Source organism: Microtus pennsylvanicus, chromosome 5 (assembly GCF_037038515.1).
Source record: "Microtus pennsylvanicus isolate mMicPen1 chromosome 5, mMicPen1.hap1, whole genome shotgun sequence".
Classification (NCBI taxonomy): Eukaryota; Metazoa; Chordata; class Mammalia; order Rodentia; family Cricetidae; genus Microtus; species Microtus pennsylvanicus.
Window position 1 is genome coordinate 45,252,518 of NC_134583.1, and position 22,123 is coordinate 45,274,640.

The 22,123-nt window shown below is 40.0% G+C and overlaps 1 protein-coding gene and 1 pseudogene across 2 annotated transcripts in view; both read right to left on the reverse strand.

Moving 5' to 3' along the window:
• Positions 1-505: 505 nt before the first annotated feature.
• The window catches only part of LOC142849503 (olfactory receptor 51I2-like), a 43,114-nt gene continuing 21,496 nt past the window's right edge, over positions 506-22,123 (reverse strand). For both annotated transcript variants that reach the window (XM_075971753.1, XM_075971752.1), the window contains one exon: positions 506-2,795. In XM_075971753.1, coding sequence (XP_075827868.1) covers positions 1,819-2,763 — 945 coding nt within the window. In that variant the 5' untranslated portion in view covers positions 2,764-2,795 and the 3' untranslated portion in view covers positions 506-1,818. The remainder of the gene's footprint in view (positions 2,796-22,123) is intronic.
• On the reverse strand, positions 13,308-16,057 carry LOC142849502 (olfactory receptor 51I2-like; annotated as a pseudogene).

The following is a 22,123-nucleotide window of genomic DNA, read 5'->3' on the forward strand; positions in this document are numbered from 1 at the left end:
ACATGTTGAGGAGGGTGTGGGGAGACTTAGAAGAGAGAAGGGGGGGGGTGATGTAATCATATTTCATTGTACACAAACATGAAATACCCAATGATAAAGGAAAATATAGTGTAAAAGAATCACGGGGCTGGAAAGATAGCTATGTGATTAAAATCACTTGCTTCTCAAGCATGAAGACCTGAGTTTCCATGGCAACATCAATGAAATATTAACAACTTAGCTACCCAAGCAAGACCAATGTGGATGAGGGAAATCTCATAGGGTCCCAACCCTAGACAAAAATCTTTAAGCAACTAATGACATAAGAGACAACGAATCTATCCTCTTCATAAATGAAGCCCCTGATTTATATCCAACCCCAAGTGGTCAGTCCTATATACATGTACACATGAGCAGCACTGACATACTCAACAAGTTGTATTTATATATTTATTAGGACATATACTAAACAATACTAATTTTTAAAAGACCATGATTATGAGGCATGGAGAAACATGAAAGCAATTATAGGGAGGAGTTAATAATGTAAATCAAGTACAAAAATATGAAACTTTAAAAATAAATTTAAAAATAATGGAGGCAAATTTCCAAGAGCTAACATTGAACAAGACTACAGTATTTTAATTTCCAAAAACCCAGGCATACATAGCGTCATGAAACCCTGTAATCCTGGCACAGCAGTGGAATAGTTGTGCAAAGAGGAGAGTTGAGAGGCTTACTGGCTACCAGCCAACCTCCAGATACAGTGAGAGAACCCTTCTCAAAGAGAAAGGCAAAGTGGCATGCCCATTGTCCTCTTCTGATCATTCCACAAGCACACAGGCAAGTACACCCACATATGAACAACGCGAGAGAGAGAGAGAGAGAGAGAGAGAGAGAGAGAGAGAGAGAGAGAAATTCTACGGTAACCTTGAAAGTATTTCCACATAGGTAATATATAGGACATTTAAGTTTATTTGGCATTTGATTCTCTGGAGGATGATCTAATCTACAAATTTATTAAGGGGCAATGCTGCACTATTTGATTTCTTTTCCATATACTCTATTCTTTTAGTTATTTAGACAACTTTGTAAAATAATTTATTTTATGTAATTTCATAAATCTAATCCTTAAATGGTGGACTTTCTTCTTCTGTCATCAAATGTACCCCCAATGTCTTGCAATTGCATAAACTTTGACACAACAAATAATTCTACATATTCCATGTTTTTTGCTATACATAAATGTTATTAATTCTATGCATACTTATATACAACTTAAATTATAATATAAAATTTAGCTAAATTTCAACATCACCAACATATCTTTTAACAAAATTTACAAAGAAGTTTATTTACCTCATTTAAAAGGCCAAATGGACACCATGTACTATGTAAAATAGATATTTCTGTGCATAGTTATTGGGTAGGTGGTTCAAAAGGTGAAAGAGATTTTTAACTCATGTCACTTGGCTATAATCTTTGGTAGAAAAATCTAATCACCATTGCAATAATGTTTCCGTATTAGAGAGAAATCAAGGGTTATGTAGGACTTCTAATAAAGAAAATGAGGATATATTGTGATGCAATGAGAAACTAATTATAAGAATATATTTTTATTTAAAAGAAGAAATAGAAGCCTATGTTTTTGCTAAATAATGAATGACCTGTGTTACCATTGGAACGACTGTGGTTTAAATCCTAAGTACTATCTATCTGTCTTCCAATATCTGATAACAGGAATCATGGTGATGAGTCAGGAGATCAAATGGTCTTCAAAACACAAGCTGGTGGAGTTAAGGTAAACATCCTCTAAACATTAACATTACAACATTCTTCTCAAAACTTGGTTCCCAGGAGGATTTTGGAAAGCTTTCTACGAATCTCCTTGGTTTTGATGGAATAGATGACAGGGTTAAGCATTGGAGGAACAAAGAGATAGATAAGTGACAGGAGTGTGTGTACATAATGTGGCACATGCCTCCCATAACGAGCAAACATAGACACACCTACCTTAGGCACATAGAATATTAGCACAGCACACAGGTGTGACACACATGTGTTCAGGGTCTTCAACCTTTCTTCATGGGAGGCAATAGCCAGTACAGACCGAAGTATGAGCACATAAGAGAGGAGAATGAGAGCAGAATCAAGTCCAAAGGTAGAGATTACGATGGACAGACCAAATATGTTATTAATAGAGGTGTCACCACAGGGCAGGCGAATCAGATCTGGATGAAGGCAGTAGGCATGGGAGAGCACATTAGCCTTGCAGAAGGGCAACCTCTTCAAGAGGAAAGGTAGTGGGAAAATCATACAGAAACTTCGAAGGAAAACACACATGCCCATCCACACCACCCGGGCATCAGTGAGCACTGTGGAGTAGCGCAGTGGGTTACAGATGGCTACATAACGATCAAAGCTCATGGCCAGCAGGATCCCAGACTCCATGAAAGAGAAGAGGTGGATAAAGAACATTTGAGACATACAAGAGTTAAAACTGATTTCTCTTAAGTGGAAGCAAAACACAGCCAGGACTGTGGGCAGTGTGGAGAAAGACACACCCAGGTCGTTGCCTGACAGCAGAGACAGGAAGTAGTACATGGGCTGGTGCAGACTCTGTTCTTCTTTGATGATGAAAAGTATCAGGGCATTGCCCACTATGGAGACGGTGTAGAGGATGCCCAGGAGCAGAAACAACCAATGCTGAGAGGTCTCCAGCCCTGGCAGTCCTGTCAAGATGAAGGGAGGCAACCCAGAGATATTATGTTCTTCACGTCTCATCCTGGGACCATTTAGATGCTTGGTCCTCTATCCTGTAAAGACAACAAATTCACAATATTATGCTTGAACTGTGGAAAATATTTTTTTTCCTCATATGACATCCAATCCCTTATTTTAAATCATTACTCTACTTTGATTTTTATCAGTCATTTTTATCTCTTACTGAAACAAGGTTCTTGAAGTCTCTAAGCTGCCTTCATTAAGTCATCTGAAACAACCCTCTTCTTTACCTGTGCCTATTACTTTTTCCTCTAAAGGTTAGACTATTTCCTTTTCAATGTATGAATAGTGGGGTTTTTTTTCAAGAACTGAGATAAAACTTCTTTGTTCTCTACCTCAAATACGCTCTCTTCTGAGGCAAGACACATTCATTAGACCATAATCATTTTCCCTCTTTCCATACTTCCATGCTACTCAACCTTTAATGTCCAGTTATGATTTCCAGTTCCACACCATGACACAGTCTCCTAGGTCTTCCAGTCAACATACACACAAGTAGCACTATGCAGGCTGAGCATGTTGTATTTGTGCACTTAAAGATATTTATATGCACATACATACATATATATACATGTAACACTTAATGAAAAGTAAGGCCATAAATTTGACAGAGAGCAAAGAGGGGTATAAGGGAGAGTTTTGAGGAAATGGGGATATGATATAATTGTATGATAATCTTAAAAATAAAAACTAAAAGAAAAGTTTAATTAAAAGCAATCAGGAAAACAGTGAATAACCAGAAAGACATCCATCCAAGCTCGAATCAATCATACCTGTGTTGCACCTGAGAGCCTGAGGCAGGAGGATTGTGACTTTTAGTCAGCTTTGAGTAGAAAACCAAAACCTGTCTCAATTAACAAACAAAAATCCTATGGAGACAGACTTCCAGACACTCATCAGCCACCCTGCTCATTCCCTCCTGCCACCTTCTTTTTCTTCTGTCCCTTCATTGCAGTGCATTGCTTTTCATCCTGAAGAGCTAGACTTATGTGATTTCATAAACCTTATTTCAGGATTACATTGTACTAGGTTCCTGAAATTTCTAGTAACTTCTGTAAACTACAGCATCGCTTTCACATGTATTCTGTCTTTGACTGACCTCATCATTATGCCTACGGTTATGACTCTACCCCAAATACTGCCCGGGCATCTCCTTTGCCCTCTGCATTAACCAGTGCATTAACCAGTGCATTAACCAGTCAGTAGCAAATGAAGCTACTGACCCAATGTGCTTCTGCAAGCACCTCCCTATCACATTCAACCTGTAGCCCTTGCTTCCAGGCCCAGGACACCACATCATTAGTCCACTATAACGGGCTTATAAACGTCACTTTCCTCTCTAATTCATCAATAATCTAACACAAGATATTTTTTTTTGATTTTCGAGACAGGGTTTCTCTGTGGCTTTTTATTTGGTTCCTGTCCTGGAACTAGCTCTGCTAAACCAGGCTGGCCTCGAACTCACAGAGATCCACCTGCCTCTGCCTCCTGACTGCTGGGATTAGAGGCGTGCACCACCACCGCCTGGCTTAACACAAGATATTTTAAAGGGTGTGCATGAAATGACACTTTTCTCACTATAAAACTTAAATATTCCCTTATTGAATGACCATATTCAACTTCTTAGCCTAGAACTAAAGGCCTCTATGATCAATTCTTCATGTTTCCAGCATCAATTCTCCAAAACATCTTTCTTTCCTTTGCCTCCAGGTACGTTATCTCTGTTTTCATTCCAATATTTGCTTGTATCTTTCCAGTTTTTAATGGTTTTTATGACTATATAACTGCAGTTGTTCAAATAAGGTTTCAGAGTAAAACATGGAAATAGAAAGATTATATATTTTTCTATACATAGAAAGTTTTTAAAAAACAAGAAATAGCTGAAAGAATAGACTATTATTGAAGAGAAAAGGCAACAAAAAAGGAGCAGGTGATTTAATAAAAATATACTGAAAACAACATCATGCATGTATGTGAGGAAATGACATAAACTCACCAATCTATAAATCAATAACAATTAATGAAAGTGGATATTAAGAAAAACCTCATTTTTCAGGGCTGTAACTCATAGTGCCATCTTCCATGAATTCTTGGTATATAATTAATATAAGCAGTAGTAGCTCCACTTCTACCTTTATCGTGTTGAGTTGGCACCTCCTTTTGTGAGTATGTCTCTACACATCTTACAGCACTGGGAGTCTTACCGTGAATGGAGCTCTCTGGCCAACAACAAGGACCCAACCTTGACTCCTTTACAGGTAAATTCCAGTTGTGTTGTTCTTAGCACAAAATCTTGGCCAGAAGAGGTAAGTCACATATTGTTCCTGAATTTTGATTCATGAGTTTTAACATAGAAATGTTAATAAACTAACCTACTAGGAAAGTTGAAAGTCAAAACTGAGCAGATGTATACATTCTTTATACCAAAGGTTGTGTGAGTATGAATTCTGAGCTTGCTGTATAGCCTACTCTCTCCCTCTCATCCACCCTCACTCCTCTCCTTTCTCTTCGGGATGCTTTTTGTCATAAATCCTTTATCAACCTCCCCTTTGTTTTTCTTATATGCAAGCTTTTCATACTCATTTTATTTCTCCCTTAATACTATAAAGTCACTCATAAACTGTAATCTTTTAATATTAAGTAGGATTCAAACGAACAGGTCTAAAAGAGCCAAGGTCTTTGATGAATATGCTGACTACTAGATTTTTCTGAGAAAAGTATTGAAGGGGCAATAGTCACAAAGCTTTCATACTCAAAGTTCAACCTGGTGCAGTATGCCTTCCAAGAAAGTAGTGTCTGACACGGAAAGCAGGCGGCGTGTCTCTGACCAAAAACAACAGACAGAAAATATAGAAAAAGGAAGGCAAGAAGAAGAGTCTGCAGAAAAGGCAAAGGCAAGAAAGAATTGGGTTCTTTAGACGGTAGAGTTAGTGCTGTAATTGCTAAGCTGACAAGCAAGTCTTAGGATTTGGATTTGGAGTTTCAAACACTTTAGCTCTCTTGTCTGAAAGTCACATGCACGGTCTGTATAAAAAAAGAAAGAGCAGTTCTGGGATTGTCTGAAAGTCACATGCACGGTCTGTATAAAAAAAGAAAGAGCAGTTCTGGGAACCTGTATCCCCTCTCCATGATCCCCGGCTCCTTCTTTCAACTCTGCGCTGAGAGCTATATGATTGCATCTGGAGAGTCCCTTAGGTTCTGACCAGCTCAGGTGCTCATGGGCTTCTGGGAATACAGAATATCCACAGCAGCCATGCTTGCTGGACTCAGCATCTCATCTCTCTTGGGGTTATGCCAGAGCAGAGACAATTAGAATTAGAGAAGATCTGCAAGAAGACTGGGTCTTATCCCTCATTCACAGAAGTGGGTGAAAATGACTCCCTAATTTTTGTAGCTTGATAATAATGTATTCTTCAAATCTAAATCTTCCACTTCAATTTATGGCCAGTCCACCAGTGTGAGTGTGAGTGTGTGTGTGTGTGTGTGTGTGTGTGTGTGTGTGTGTTCACACAAGCACACTTCTAGTAAGTTTCTACCAAAAATGCTAACTCCTTTAAACAGAACTCAAATCCCACATAAGCTTCAACATTTAACTCGATCAGGACACTTGAAAATCATGCCTGATCATGAAAGAAGCTGTTCTGAACCCTGGGGGAAGCTCTAGTACACACAGCTGGTCAGGCACAGAGTGTGGATACACATCATATCACAGAAAATGTTTTCTTAGTAAAGTGTTGAGGTGTTTCACTGTGTTCTTTTCTTCCCAGACATCTTTGGGAAAACTGCTGTTGGGCAAACATTAAGGTAATAGGGATTCATAGATGAAATAAAGATGAAGAAATTAGATGGCTTGAACTTTAATCTATATTCTACCTTCTGTTCAAGAAAATATCCAACCTCTCCCTGCATAGCTTCATTTTTCACCTATAAATAGATATAGTCATATATTATAGAATTACTGGAGTGATAAAAAAGAATATGAGAAAGAAATGAGCCTACTGGCTGCCATGTAGCACTCAGTGAGGTTAGTCTTGGTGTATACATTTCTGCATTAAGTTCTAATAGGAAATGGATGCTGACTGAAGACTACAGAATGACTTACACGCTCCCTTTTGCAAACACACCTGCAGGTACATACTAAAGGAATAATGTAGAATAACAAAAGATTATTACTAGTGTAATTTTCAATGCAGTATTAACACTTCTTTCAAGATGCACAGAATCCTTTCTTGAGGAGCCTGGAAATTAGTTACATATGTAGTATGCTTGACTCTCCATGAAAATTATTATTGATGTCAACATAATAGGCAAAATATCTCTCAAAAGATGTCCCATTTTTAACCCATGAGTATGCTATGTTTTCTGTCAAAAATTAATTTTGCATGTGTAATTAAGATTATGGATACTAAGATAATATTTTTGTTCTGTTACTTTTGGATGGAATTAATGATATAAAACTAAGTACATGATGGGTTCTTGAACTCATAATATGTTTTTAAAGTAAAGAATTAAAGATACAGTAGATAAGTAGAGGCTTGAGCATAGGAGGCACTCAGTGCATCCTTATCTGAAGGAGACAAATGAGAAGGCATGGGCGTTACTGAAGGCAGCTTTGAGGGAAAAGAGCTGATGCCTAAATATGTAGGGACACCCCAGTCTCATAGCCAAGAGGAAATTAAACATACCAGACGCCTTTAAAGTAGGTTATTCCCCACAGTTTATGACCTATAAAACATATAAGAGAGTCTTGTTTTAAGATACTGAGTGTAGACACATTCCTTGTGGCTGCAATAGAAACTAACAGAGTGAGCTTTAGGCGAAAGGAAGAGGACAGACAAAGAAGAAAGGATTATTTCCAGAAGATCTGACAATACAAATATAGTGGAGAGAATGCTGAAGTGGGGAAAGGGTGATACAAGGGAGGATGTGGATGAAAGAGCAGGGAATCCATTCACATTAACTTATAAGGGCTGTGGGTGGTGGCAACAGTGAGGCCAAGCAATTTAGAGACTGGGGACACTTTCACCACTGCTATAAATAGAGAAAAGAAGATACACACAGACTTATTATTAGGAAATTGAGAGTAGCTCTCTATCAGCAATATTCTTCTAACACAAAATGTAAAATCATAAGCTAAAAGTGAATTTGAGATTAGTAGTTGTGGTGATTTAAGAAGAAAAACCATAATGAAATAGGGTCTAAAATAAAACTAAGTGGAAGAAAACTTGTCTGAGTTTAATACCTCTAATAGCTATGAAAGAGGGAGTATGGAAATGTTCAAATCTGGGATTATTACAATATTGAGTTTATCACTTCCTTTAATCTGACTACACACTTCATCAGATTACTCTTCAATCAAAGACTTTTTTAATTTCTTGACAACCACCTATAGTCGGATTTTTCTTTGGGCAACCAGCTTTCAAATGACAACCCAGAGACTCATTATTATGAAGGCTCAGACATAGCTTAGGCTTGTATCACGATCTCTTATAACTTAAATTTATTTTAATCTGTGTTCTGCCACATGTCTTGTTACCTCATCTCTCAGTTCTGCTTATACTGCTTCCCCCACATCTGGATGATGACTCTGTTTACTTCTTCCCAGAGTTCTTTCTCTGCCCTGAAGTCCCACCTATACCTCCAGCCTAGTTATTGGCCCTTCAGCTTGTTATTATACCCAGTCACAGTGATACATTTTTAGTCAGTGTACAAATATCCCCTAACAACCATCCCCTGCAGCCCTCTTTTCTCTTCCATGCCTGTGAAAAACTGTCATCAAGGGGGTTGCCTTGATGCTCTCCAACACTCAAATCCTGTGTCCTGAATTATATGTGTTCCTTTCTTGTGTGTTCATACTTATTTGCTAAAGGCATTTCTTTTTCATGCATTATTGAGAATAAGTGAAGTAAAATCCAATGTGCTAATGCAAATATACAGAGAAATATATGGTATGATTATCAAATCAAAGGAATTAGCATATATTCACCTTTAATAATTATTTCCTTGTGGTGAGAACATTGAAACTCTTTTTAACTCCTTTGAAATGTGTGCTGATACCTAGTTTGTACTCTACAAATAAAGCTTGCCTGAAGACCCGAGGGTAGAGCTAGCCACTGGTTAACCATGGAGATCTGGAGGTCTGTACAGACAGACTGCAAATGATAAATTTGGATGGAGAGAGGAATCTAAGACAGGAGGAGACAGGAAGTTGGCCCTTTTTCAACTAAGGAGTTAGCAAAGTGAGAGTTAGCTATGGCTTGTTCCTTTCTCTCTCTAAGCTCTCAGCATTTGCCCCCTGTCTTGCTCCAAGCTTTTATTATTGAGACCAATTAGAACTTGTGTAACAATTGACACCCAACTTTACTGCACCAATTCACAAGAGTCTCTTGCCTGTAGCTTTGCAGCCACTGACACAGACTGGAGTTGCACACAGGATCTCCCACCAGAGTCGCTGCCCTAACAACTAGGTTTTCTTTTCTTTTTTCCCCAAGTCTCCGAGTGAGTTGGGGATTTTCCTGTTGTAGCCTTTCTAAAGCAGTCTCCAGTTGCCACCCAAAACTCCAGAAGCACCTGGTCTCCTAACTCCACAGGACTTATCTGCCCCAAGACAGCTGGCTTCGCCTTTAGACAGCGTCCACCACGTGTGCCCTTCTGCACAATCCCGTGTGCATTTTTCAGACCTCCGGCTCTCTCTCCCCCGTGGGGTGCTGGCTTCCCCTAGAACACCTCTTCTTGGGCTCTCAGCTCACAGCTACACTCTAGTAGCTGCAGCTGTCCTCAGCCACTCTGTGCCTTGCCAGTGTTCACTTCTCAGATGTGCTACATAAGTTGTTATTGGTCATGGTCAGGAGAAACACTGAGAAAGGAGATTAGATTCAGAGTTCTTATTTGAAAATATAAAGGGGGTTTAGATATACGCTATAAAGGTAGATTATTGAGTTTTCTCTGAAAGGAAAATGGGGAGATATAGAAATAGAATATTAGATGTAGCGCCAAGGATAACCAGTCTATAGTCCACCATCCCAGAGAAGTTAAGTAACAAGGAGAACCCTAAGATAAACATATGGATCCTCCTGAGAAGGGGAAACAGATAAGATCTCCTGAGAAAATTGAAAGTGGAGGGGGAAGAAGGAAGGGTGGGAGGGAAGGGAGAGGAGAGAAGGGAAGGGAGGAGGAGAACTTGAGGGAACAGGATGCTCAAGAAGGGAAGACAGTGAGGGAGAGAAAGGAAACAGACATCTTGATTGAGGAGCCATCAAAGGGCTAGTGAGAAATATGGCACTAAGGAAATGCGCAGGAATCCACAAAGATGACACCAGCTAGGACTCTAAGCAACAGTAGAGAGGACGCCTAAACTGGCCTTGCCCTGTAATCAGATTTATGACTGCCTTAATTGTCACCATAGAACCTTCAACCAGCAATGGATGGAAGCAGATACAGAGACCTACAGTGAAGCACCAGTCAAGCTACTGGAAACCAGCCCAAGAGCAGGAGGAGCGGTAGTATGAGCAAATGGGTCAAGACCATGATGGTGATACCCACAGAGACAGCTGACCTAAGGTAGTGAGAGTAGCTGGGTAACCTACACAGGACCAAACTAGGCCTACTGAGGAACAGCTGTGAGGCTTGGGCAGTCTGTGGGGTCACTGGCAGTGGGACCAGGATTTATCCCGAGTGCTTGAACTGGAGTGTAAGAACACTTTCTCTTTGGAGGGATACCTTGCTCAGCCTAGATATAGGTGGGAGGGCCTTGGTCTTGTCTCAAAGTCAAGTATCAGACTTTGTTGACTCCCAATGGGAAACCTTATCCTTCCTGAGGAATGGATGGAGTTGGGTGAGGGGAAAGGTGGGACAGGAGAGGGGAGGGAGTGCAAACAGGGATAGCTATATAAAAGGAGAAAAGATTGTATTTAAAAATTCTTAATTAAAAAAAAGGAGAAAAAAAAGAACAGAGCAAGTGGACAAGACAAAGTGTCTGGGTTATTTGTTTTTTTTCCATTGCTCTGAAGTCTTAATTCAGACCTAATCTTGAATTATTTTGGTAATCATGGCAGGAATTTTTAGTAGAACAATAGGAAAGTTTCTATTAAGGACTGTAGGATCTGCTTGGTGGCACTTTCTGCTGGAATGAAGTGGGAAAGCTCCATTGCCTACCTGCCTTCCAACTGCACACTTAGAAGGTGTGCTCTGTAGAGCCTGTAACAGCAATGCACAGGAGGAAGACTTGGGTCCAAACTGCTGTTTCACTGAGACTCCTTAGATGTGTACTCAGAATGACAAAAGGTCAAATAACCATTGACGCCCAAGTCATTTCTAGTAACACTTCATTCATACAACACTCTCTAGCCTCATGAGCCCAATAGGTTCTCCATGCATGGTTTTGAGAAATGTCTTCCTTTGCTGCTTTATAGACTAAATATGTCGACATTCCTCCAGTGTTCCGAGCAGGCACACAGACTGCATGGTCCTTAAGCTTACTTTCCATATCATATAACAAAGTGTACCCTCTCTTTCTCAACAAAATGAGGAGCATTTTCTTAGGGTTTCCAAAAGCCTTTTGCAAGCACAGTGAAGACCCAAAGTTTTGCGTCAGTCTTTTAGAGCTGTGGTAACAAGTCAAAGCAGTGTGAGGGCATTTGTGGCAGCACTAACTCATTACATCATATTTATGATAGAGCCAAAATCACTAAACAGTCAAATCAATTTAAATAGATTTATTTAACCCTCCCCCTCCCTCACCACCTCCAGCTAGAGAAGGAACTGGCCTCCCCTTTATCAGTTGCAACACTTGGGAAAATGGGCCTTGCCCCTCATCTGGACAGCACAGCAGAGTTGACTCTGTTGAGCAAGAAGGGGTGAACTAGCCCAAGAAATATGAGCATGGAAGATCTGATCCCACTCCTTATCTACCATAGGGCAGCACAGGTAGGGGAAGAGATGCCCCTCCTCTCTGTGCCTGAAGTGGTGGGTGAGCTGGCCCTGGGGGCATAAGGGCAGGAGAGCTGCCCCCGCCCCTCACCAGATGCGGGACTTGGTGAACAGGCCCTGTATCTGGCCCAGGCAACTGTGTTGGCAGAGGTGAGGGTGAGCCCGCCCTGAAGCTGTGTGAGTGTGCAAGAGCTCCTCACTACTTGTCTGTCATCCAGCAGCGTAGTTGGGGGAGAGTTACCCCTGCTTACCCCTTGATGCTGGCAACAGACACTCCCCCTTAAACTGCAGCACCTCGCCTGGGCAGCACAGTAGAGCTGACCCTACTGATGGTGTCCAGGTGAACTGCCATAAGAAGTTGAGTGTGGGAAATCTGAGCCCACCCTTCATCTGCCATATAGTGGTGGGCACAGGGGAGAGATGCCCTCCTCACCCCTCACCACCTGTGACAGGTAGGAGAACTGGCCCCATTCTTTGATCATTGCTGCAAGGGATAAAATAACCAGGGTGATACCAGAGAAGTCACCATGGTAGTAATGACAAAGGAGAGGTTGTAGGCTGACCAACTCTGCAACTACCCAGGCCCAGAACCAAGATTATGAGTTGGCCCACCTTAACATCCACCCCATCTGTGATCTGCTGGAACACAGGAAAGGATCGGTCCTGCAGACCCAAAGCTGCAGGATCTCACAACACAGGGAAACAGCATGATAACCTAGAGGAGTCTCAGTGAAGGTCCAGCATCAATAGCTTCGAATCAGACCAATGACCCTTCGCCATGACACTTACAAGTAAAGATAGATGGATCAAGGGCTTACTGTGTGAACTGTGTCACATGCTTCCATGATGAGACTAATTTTTATTTTTTCTTTTATTTTTCTCTTAAATTTTATTTTATTTTGGGTGAGGTTGCAAGGGCAGAAGGTGGATACGAAGGGACAGGGAAATGAATGGGATGGTGATGCACGATGTGAGAGACACAAAGAATAAATAAAAAGAAAGTTTAAAAAATTTATTTAAGCACATTTTACTCTGTTAATTGCTATTATTATAAACCGTAGTGCATAGGGTATATTCTAAATAAATATATAAAGTACAGTTATAAAATATTTAAAAATAAAGTTTACTTTTATCCAGTTGTAATGCAAATAGTATTTACACTATGATAAAACTCAATATAAAATTAATCTTTAGTCAAAGCACGATGAATTTTAGAATAAGATGATTGGATGTGATACTTCAACCAGAAAGGTTATTGGTGCACAGTTAGATGAGAATGTAACTATTTGTTCACTCGCTCCTCACTGTGCATCTCTCTGATGCATTGCAGTCCCCGTGATGGAGGCAAAAGAGAAGAACAATGAACAAAGCCTAGGTGGAAAGGACAAATTAGCTCTATACTGAGGCAGTTAAAATCTGGTCCCTGAGGGCAGTGTGAACACGATGCAGGTAGCGAGCACTTAGCTCCACTTGGGTTAAGATTCGAGAACATTCAGACAAAACATTCCTTTAGACATTGACTCACAAACACCATATTTTAAGGGATTTTTTTAACGCTAAATTTTCTTTATACTTGGGACAGGTGCATACATGTCAGAGGGTCATATAGCTGTCAGAAAGAACAATTTGCAGGAGTCAGTCTGCTCCTTTCACTATGTAGATCCCCAAAGCAAACTTGGGGAGTCAAGTTTAGTGACCCATTCATTTTTTTATCCACTGGACCAAGTTGCTGGTCTGCATGTTGTATTTTAAAACTCAGTACAGAATCTTGTGTTTGTTACCATTAAATAGAAATTAAATGTATATATCAGGTATGCTTGTTATTATATAAATGATAAATTATTTTATTTCTACTTCAAAACAAGCCAACTAGATAGATCAAAGACTGATACTTGTAAATGTGAAAAAAATCAAGACTAAAATCTCAAATTTCATTTACACTTTCTCTTATTGGAGCAGTGAGAAACTCAGCGAACTAGGAAATACTTTCCAATATGAAACTCTAATTTGTTAGAAGGAAATAATGGTTTATAGGTTTGTTGATTTGTTCAAATTTTATTTTCTTCTCTTTGTTACGCAATTGTTATCCCTTATCCAATCACGCTTCACTTATTCCTTCATTATTAGTCTAACAGATCCTATCTTAACAGAACAATCATGACAAATGTAACGTGGATGGGGAGAATGTCACAAAATTATTGCCACAGAATGGTTCTACTCTTTGAGGAGAAACGTATCTACGAAGAGTGACAGAACAGTCACTGCAGTTATAAGCGAAGGGCCGGCAACTTCCATGAGACTAAATGCTGATGTACCTCTGGTCTCCCGTGTGGGGAAAACACTCAAGGAATCCTAAAGTCAAATAGATCATTGTAACTGTTCAGACCCCAGGTATCACACCACTATCACTTAAAAATAGCATTTCATTGTTGTGATGGCAAAAGTGCTGTTGGTTTTCTTGAAAACAAGATTGCTTTCTGTCTCCAAAGAAAAGTTAACAAAGTTAAGTTCTAGGTATGACCCCAAATGGTGTTGGCAGGTACTAGCTTAATAAAATAATGTAGATTAAACTTTTTAGCAGTGATCCTAGGACTTTAAGCACACACCTCACAACCCTGCTCTGGTGCATGGTTATTCATACTTCCAACACTAGATCACATACCATTTCTGTCTTTGCCAGAATTACAACTTGACCCTAAAAAGCATCTTGCAAAGTCTCCTACGAATCTCCTTTGTCTTAATGGAGTAGATGACAGGATTTAACATGGGAGGCACAAAGAGATAGAGGGTAGACATGAGGATATGGACTGCATGAGGTAAGCCTGCCCCAAAATGATGCACAATGGACACACTGACCATGGGCACATAGAAGATGAGCACAGCCAAGATGTGGGACACACATGTGTTGAGCGTCTTCAGGCGCTCCTCCCGAGATGCAATGGCCAGCACTGATCGAAGGATAAGCACATAAGAGATGAGAATGAGTGCCGAGTCCAGGCCAAAGGTGAGCAGCACAAATGGATAACCCATAGTGGCTGTTGAGGGAAACATCAGTACATGCCAGCTTAATCATATCCACATGTAGACAGTAAGCGTGGGAGAGGATGTTCTGAGGGCGGCAGAAGGGCAGTCTGTGCAAAAGTACTGGGAAGACCACAATGAGAAGAAAACTGCGGAGGACTGTTCCCAAGCCCATTGCCACAATTCGGGCATTGGTGAGCACTGTAGCATAGCGCAGTGGATTGCATATGGCTACATAGCGATCAAAGCTCATGGCTAGAAGAATGCCAGACTCTGTCCAAGAAAAAAGATGTATAAAAAACATCTGGGCCAAGCATGCGTTAAAGGCAATCACTTGGGCATGGAAACAAAGGGCAGCCAGAACAGTTGGCAGAGTGGAAAGAGACACACCTAAGTCATTCACAGACAGCAGGGACAGGAAGTAGTACATGGGCTGGTGCAAGCTCTGCTCCTCCTTGACAATGAGGAGAATCAAGGAGTTGCCCACAATGGAGATGGCATAGAATAAAATGAAAGGGAGGGACAGCCAGACCTCCATGGCTTCCATTCCTGGAAAGCCTGTCAGAATAAAGCTGGGAGCCTCAGAGGCATTGATCCTGAAGTTGCCCATGAGAGGACAGGGTGGTTTGTCACCAGTCAGATCGGTGTTTCATACAAGCTACACCGTGTGTCCAGTCCTGCCACAATCCCTGCAGAGGAAAAGGCAGCACACAGGGATTTTCATGGCTGCACATGCATGACCTCTGAAGGCAACTGAGCTAAAAAGTCAGGAAACTCTAGCTGTGAGAAGAGGCTTCTTTTTAAGGCTCTTTTGGGAGAAAGAACTGGCTGTCTCTCCAAGGGAGCTGGCCATCTCATTCAGCCTCTTAGTAGCTCCCTGAACATGGTCTTTATGGCCATTCAGTCAGCTCCTTCCATATGCTTCACACTTCATAACCACGACCTAAGATGATATGCTGGAAATTAAATTTCCATCCTGAAAAATAAGGAAATAGGTGTACAAGTAAAGGAATAAATCACCCCAGGGATCTTGATAAGGAAGCTACATGGCTATAACTTCAATTCTAACCCACTACATTCCCCAGTATTTTCCTATAAATTGATTAAAAAGTCACATGCTTTCATATTCATAACATACCATTGTTGTTCCTCTATTAGAATATCAGATTTCCTTAGGTGTAGAAGCTAATAAATGCTACCCTACACCAGCCCAGTGAGATCATGAGAGTGACAAGCCTTTTGTTTTACACCCTTCGCCTTTGTTTTCTTATATATGCTTTATAACCATCCATTTGAGAAAGAAACACACTTAACAATATTTTGTAACATTTCTATGGCAAACCTATAAACCTTCGGGGGTCTGATCAATTTCTGTGTCTCACAGGTAATCATTAACACACATATCCATCATTGAACAACATACAGTTTCCATATTTACTATTCTATACAACCCTCAGGAAAGATTGTTTTCTGTGGCAGAAGTATTGTATCAGGAAATATTAATACTAAATATCAGGAGAAAATTGCCTGTTGGAGGACAAGGATTTTGAAAAGAGTCCCAAGGATCCATGAATGAAGGGCATGTTTTCTGGGAAACAGCATTAGTTTTGATGAGATAGGAAAGACAGACAAGAAACACTCAGAGAAACCTTCAGAGTGGGATGAACCCCTGACAGCATCATGCAAAGCAAGAACACTGCTGGTTTTAGGGGAGACTGTCCCAAGGTAAAAAGACTTCTTGAACACCCTAGTTTCAGTCCACCATGAAATACATTCCATGGTAAGGAAATCTAAAACTGCCTTAATAGAAGCCTGCTTCTGCAGAGAAAGAATAGCACTCGTATCTGATCCTGCTGTAACCAGAGAGTATGCAGAGGCCTCAGTAGCCCTGCTGATGCTGGCGTCTTTTCTGCTTCTTTGTAATTTTCCATGTATTTACACCAAGGAACAAAATAAGAAGAGTGAAGAAAGAAGTGACGAAGAGTTAGAAAGACAAAAACATAAAAAGAGGAGGAAAGGCTGAAGTCAAATGGTTTTGTTTGTTTGCTCAATGGTGCTGTTTTCTCAAGGCAGGGTTTCTCTGTTTAGCCCTGACTGTCCTGGAACTCTCTTTCTGTAGACCAGGTTGTCTTAAAACTCACAGAGATCCGCATGCCTCTTCCTACAAAGTACTGGGCTTAAAGGAGTGTGCGACCACCACCCAGAAAAAAATTTTTTCTGTTTTTGTTTTTGTTTAAAGAGGAAATAATATGAAATGGTAAGGGTTAAATAAGGAAATGCAAGATGAGAGACAAAAGATTAGTAAGACAGCCACAGCAACACTGAAAATAAGGACTACGAGAAAGACAAATAAAATCACACACAGCTACAAGCAGCTACCTCAGCCTGCCTCATGTTCCTGGCGACCTGTGATGGGGGCTGGTGAAAGATACAGAAGAACCCATATTCATGCTGAATATCTCAGGAGCCACTTCTCAGCTTCTGAGCAATGGAGGGCCTACAACAAGACCTAATAGTCTTCAGCCAGACACTCCTGGGACTAGGTTCTTCATCACAAGATTCTGGTGTTTACTACTGTCTATTCCCATGGGAGCTTCAAATTTCTGTGCAAAGAACATGACAAAAGTCCCTCTGCCCCCAGCTAAACAGAGCTTGCATGCACCTATGGCTTATCCTCGTGTCTGCTGGAGTCCTGAAAACAATGTGTCAAGTCAGAGTCTGAGTACCAACTCTAGTAAATGATAATATATAAATATAATTCATTCTTCCCCACCTCCAGATAGACAGAGCCCTTCTTCGCAAGCCTAGTTCCCACTTTAAGACCCCTTTCCAGGTAAGGAGTAGAAACTCTACTGTAAAGCTAGCTATTCTCATAGACAATAGAAACAAATGTTTCTCAATGATGCCCTGAGTTTTCGGTGTCCTCTGAACCCCATCAAAGCTTAAGGGCATTGCCTTATTTAATCTTCACAACCAACTTCACAGACAAGGAATCCTCCCACTTCACACATGAGAAAACTGGAGGCTCAGAAAGTCAAAACACACTCAAAATTATTAGTACCGAGTGGCAAGGCTGCTTTCAAACACAGACCATTCAATTATTCACTTACAATTATTACAGCATATACCAGACAGACATGATAATGCAAACCTGTAATCATGACATGGAGAGACTAAGTCAAAAGGATTATAAACTGGAGACCAATCTGGTTGAGTCTAAGGCCTTGGCTAGCATGAGAGAAATATAGTCATACTCTGACCCCATAAATAACTAACCCACTGCTATTTCATTTTGTGTCTTCTAGTTATACTCAGTTTGCTGCAAATGGCCAGAATTTACCCTCCTCCAAAGCTGAATAAGTATACTATTGTACATGTATGTTACATATTTTATTTTTCATTTAGCAGCTTTTGGGGACCCGGGCTGATTTCACGCCTTAATTGCTGTAAAGAGCGCTGAAACATGCGTGAGACTGCATGTTTATCCTCATTACTCAGATGTCATTCTTTTGGAAATATACCGAGATAGGGATCTAGGGTGGATTTATTTTTAGAAATTTATGACTATGTGAGTACCTGTAATAAAACTGCTAGTTCATATTCCTGTCAGGAGTAATGAGTCCCTCCCTCTCCCTAAACTCATCAGTATCTGTTGTAGGCTTTTTATTAATTCTTTGAGGGTTTCATGGGGAGGCCCAAAAATGTGAGCCTATTTCCCCCTTGTCTGATGGTCAGAGAGTTAGGAGGTTCCTCAGAATTGATAACAGCAATCAGGGTTGCACATTCTGACTCAGAATGTGGTTACTTGGTTCTTTTGACATTAAGATGGCTCATACAGGTAGGTCCACACCACCCTGACAGATGGTCAGGATATGCAAGCATACTTCTGCTCTTTCTTTTGTAATAGGAGGTTACCTGGAGAGTGGCAGTTTTCAGGACACTTGGTCTAGGGTGGCTTTACTGCCTAAACAACAGAATGCTAATGACTTGATGTCTCAAAGTGTTAAAGCAAATAACTGTTCCAGTTGTCCTTTATATTGTGTTAAAGAAGTCTTTTGTTGCCTTCCCCCCCTTTTGTTTTGGGGGTATAAAAGCATATGGAAAATTAAACACTCATGATTTTAGTATTTACTGGAATTCCCTCCCAGTAATATTCTATGTTTCTGTTTTATTATTTTTCCTCACTTCATCGTATTCTTCACTATATTTTCTGATCCCCATGTCCCTACCCTGGCAAGTGGTATTTTTGTCAAGGTTGGTCCCTGACAGTTTCACAGCAATGTGTTTTGATCATATTCAACTCTTCCCAGATGCACATTCCCTTCCGTACTGACCTAATTTTGTGTCCTTTTTATTCTTGGATGTGTGGTCTTCACCTAAGAGTGGATGCCTTAACAGGGGCTACACCTTAGAGAACATATGTCTCCCTCTCCCAGCAGCTAACAAATGTCAATAGCTCCATGACTAGGGGTAAGATTTTGTGTTCAACTTCTCTCTCCATACTGAGATTTGGTCTAATTGGGGCTTGTTCGGATTTTTATAGCTGCTGCAACTTGTGTGAGTTTATGTGTGCAGCTGCCCTCCTGAATCTAGAAAGTAATCTTTAGTCATCCCCCACCTCTGTCTGCTACACTCTTTCCACACCTTTTTTACAGTAGATCTCTGAGTCTTGGGAGAGATGTGAGATATAGATGGTCCCTTCAGAGCAGACCATTCTGCTGGTTCAGATTCTCTGCTCTCTAGCTAGTTGTGGGTCTCTATATTAATTGCTATCTATTTCTCTGATGAGGGTTGAGCAATGTATTGATCTATGGGTATAATGATATCATTAAGAGTCTATTTAATAGCATGTTTATTTAAGTAGGGTAACCGTAGTAGATTTCCCTCTAGAACCTATGACCTGTCTAGTCACAGGTTCTTAGCCTGCTAATGGTACCTGATATGGGTTTCATTTTGTGAATGGAATTTAAGTCCAATCAGAGAATGTTTGCTTACTTCCAGAATGTTTGTGATTCTAAAGCACTGTGGACTTGACTTATCTTTTATTTTATTAAAAAACAAAAATCAAACCACCTCTTTATATTGTCTTTATAAAAGAGATGAAGAGGACTCATATCTTTTCAGGGTGCTGGGCAGGTATTGAACACTGCTAAAACAAATTATTAAGTGATATTGAAATTAACATAAATTTTAATAATAAGTTTTTATTGTAAGTATTCTTCTGATGTTTAATTTTCATTGACTAAGCAAAAATATTCAGAGCAATATGGGAAAATTTGGCTTCCTAAGTGAAAGCTCTTGGACTCTTCCCTGGTGCACTGCTTCCACAGACACTTGTCAGTCAAATAACCAGCCAGCTAATCAATATTTGGGGTGTGTGAGGGGGTGTGAGAAAGAGGGAGTGGAGAGAGAAACAGAGATGTTTTCTGGAATTTATCATTCTTATAAAACAGAACAAAATGAAAAACATGTATCAAAAACTGTTCATAGTTTTTATGACATTACAGTATTTCTGCCCCATTCAGACATAAGTCACAGATTATGAAGCATACATTACATATAAATTTTAAACACATTATTTTCCTTCTTAGTCATATGTATTCAGATAGTTCGCTTATTTGTTTATTTTTATATGAATATGTGCATGCCTGGGTGAGTTTATGTATACCGTGTAGTCCCTGTAGAAAACAGAAGAGAAAGTATGATTTTCTGTCTGGAGATTACAGGCAGTTAGGAGCTACTGGAGGTAGGTCCTGGGAACTGAACCCAACTCTTTGGCAAGATTAGACATGCTCTTTCCAAAATATTAATAATTTTAAAGTATATTTTGTGAAATTAAGGCTAATGGACAGGGAGCATGCACACGTCCCTTGATCATCTCTTAGAGATGGCCTGTGTCCATGGAAATCATAACATACAGCACATAGCAAAGGAGACAAAAGAAGGAAAGAGAAGAGAAAATGAGCATAAAAATTGGCAACCCTGCAGAAGATATGGAGGAAGGATTGTAGAACTCAGTGACATCAATGATACCACAAGAAAACCCACAGAACTAACTAGCATGGGCTCATAAGGGTTCACAGAGACTGAACCAACAACCAGGGATCCTACATGGGACTGACGTAGGCCCTCTGCATATACTACAGTTGTCTGGCTTGGTCTTAGCGTAGATCTCCTAGCTGTGGGAGCAGGGCATGGCTCTGACTCTGTTGCCTGATTTGGTAACCCATTCCTCCAGCCTGATTGCCTCATCCAACTTTAGTGAAGGAGAAGGGGCCTGGTCTCCCTGCAGCTTGATATACCACGACTGGTTGATATCCATGAAATCTTTATCTAAAGAGCAACAGTAGAGGAAGAGTGGATAAAGACAGGGGGAGGACTGGGAAGAGGGGCAAGAGGGGAAGTTTTGGCTAGGATGTAAATATGAGAAAATAAAAAAAATGCAGAAATGTTGCTTAATATTTTCCGCCTAAATCCCCATCATGGTAAACCTCTCTTATTCCTTTTTTTATTTTCAACACTTCCTTATTATTTTCCTAAAAAGTTAAAACAATGGATCAAATCCTTCGAGCAAGTCCTCTGAGTTTTAGATTTGAGTATATCCCAGTCTATACGCAACCACATCCAGACCTGAAATAATCACACAGAAACTCTATTAATTAAAACACTGCCTGGCTAATAGCTTATGCATATTTCTAGCTAACTCTTATCTCTTAAATTAACCCATTTCTATTATTCTGTGTATCACTACAAGGTTGTGGCTCACCTGGTAAAGTTCCATCTGGTGTCTGTTTCCTTTGGCAGCTACATGGCGTCTCTCTGACTCTGTCTTTTTTCTCCCAAAATTCAGTTTAGTTTTTCTTCCTAGCTCTATTCTGCCCTGCCATAGGCCAAAGTAGCTTCTTTATTAACTAATGATAATAAAATATATTCACAGAATACAGATGGGAGTCCCACATCACACATTCTCAAGAAGATATACATAGCATAGATACTCATTATTCAATTAAAAATTCTTCATGGAATATTTTAATGTTATATCTAATCTTAAAACAATTTAGTCCCATAAAATATTTATCAATATACAGTTTTTCTTACAACAAATTATATAGAAAAAACACAGTGAGAGATAACAAAATTAATTAACTTCTAGTTTTTATATGCTTCATATTTATTTACTCATAAAATAACACCCAACTTATTCTACATATGTTTATATAGTATATTACTTATTGTTCTGTTGCTGTAATAAAACTCCATGACCAATGGCATCTTAAAAGAAAGTTTATTTTGGTATATGGTTCCAGATGGACAAGAGTCCATGTTGAACAATTAAAGGCATGGCACCAAACAGCAAGCATAACATCAAGAGTAGGAAGCTGAACACTCATATCTTCGCAGGCATGAAACA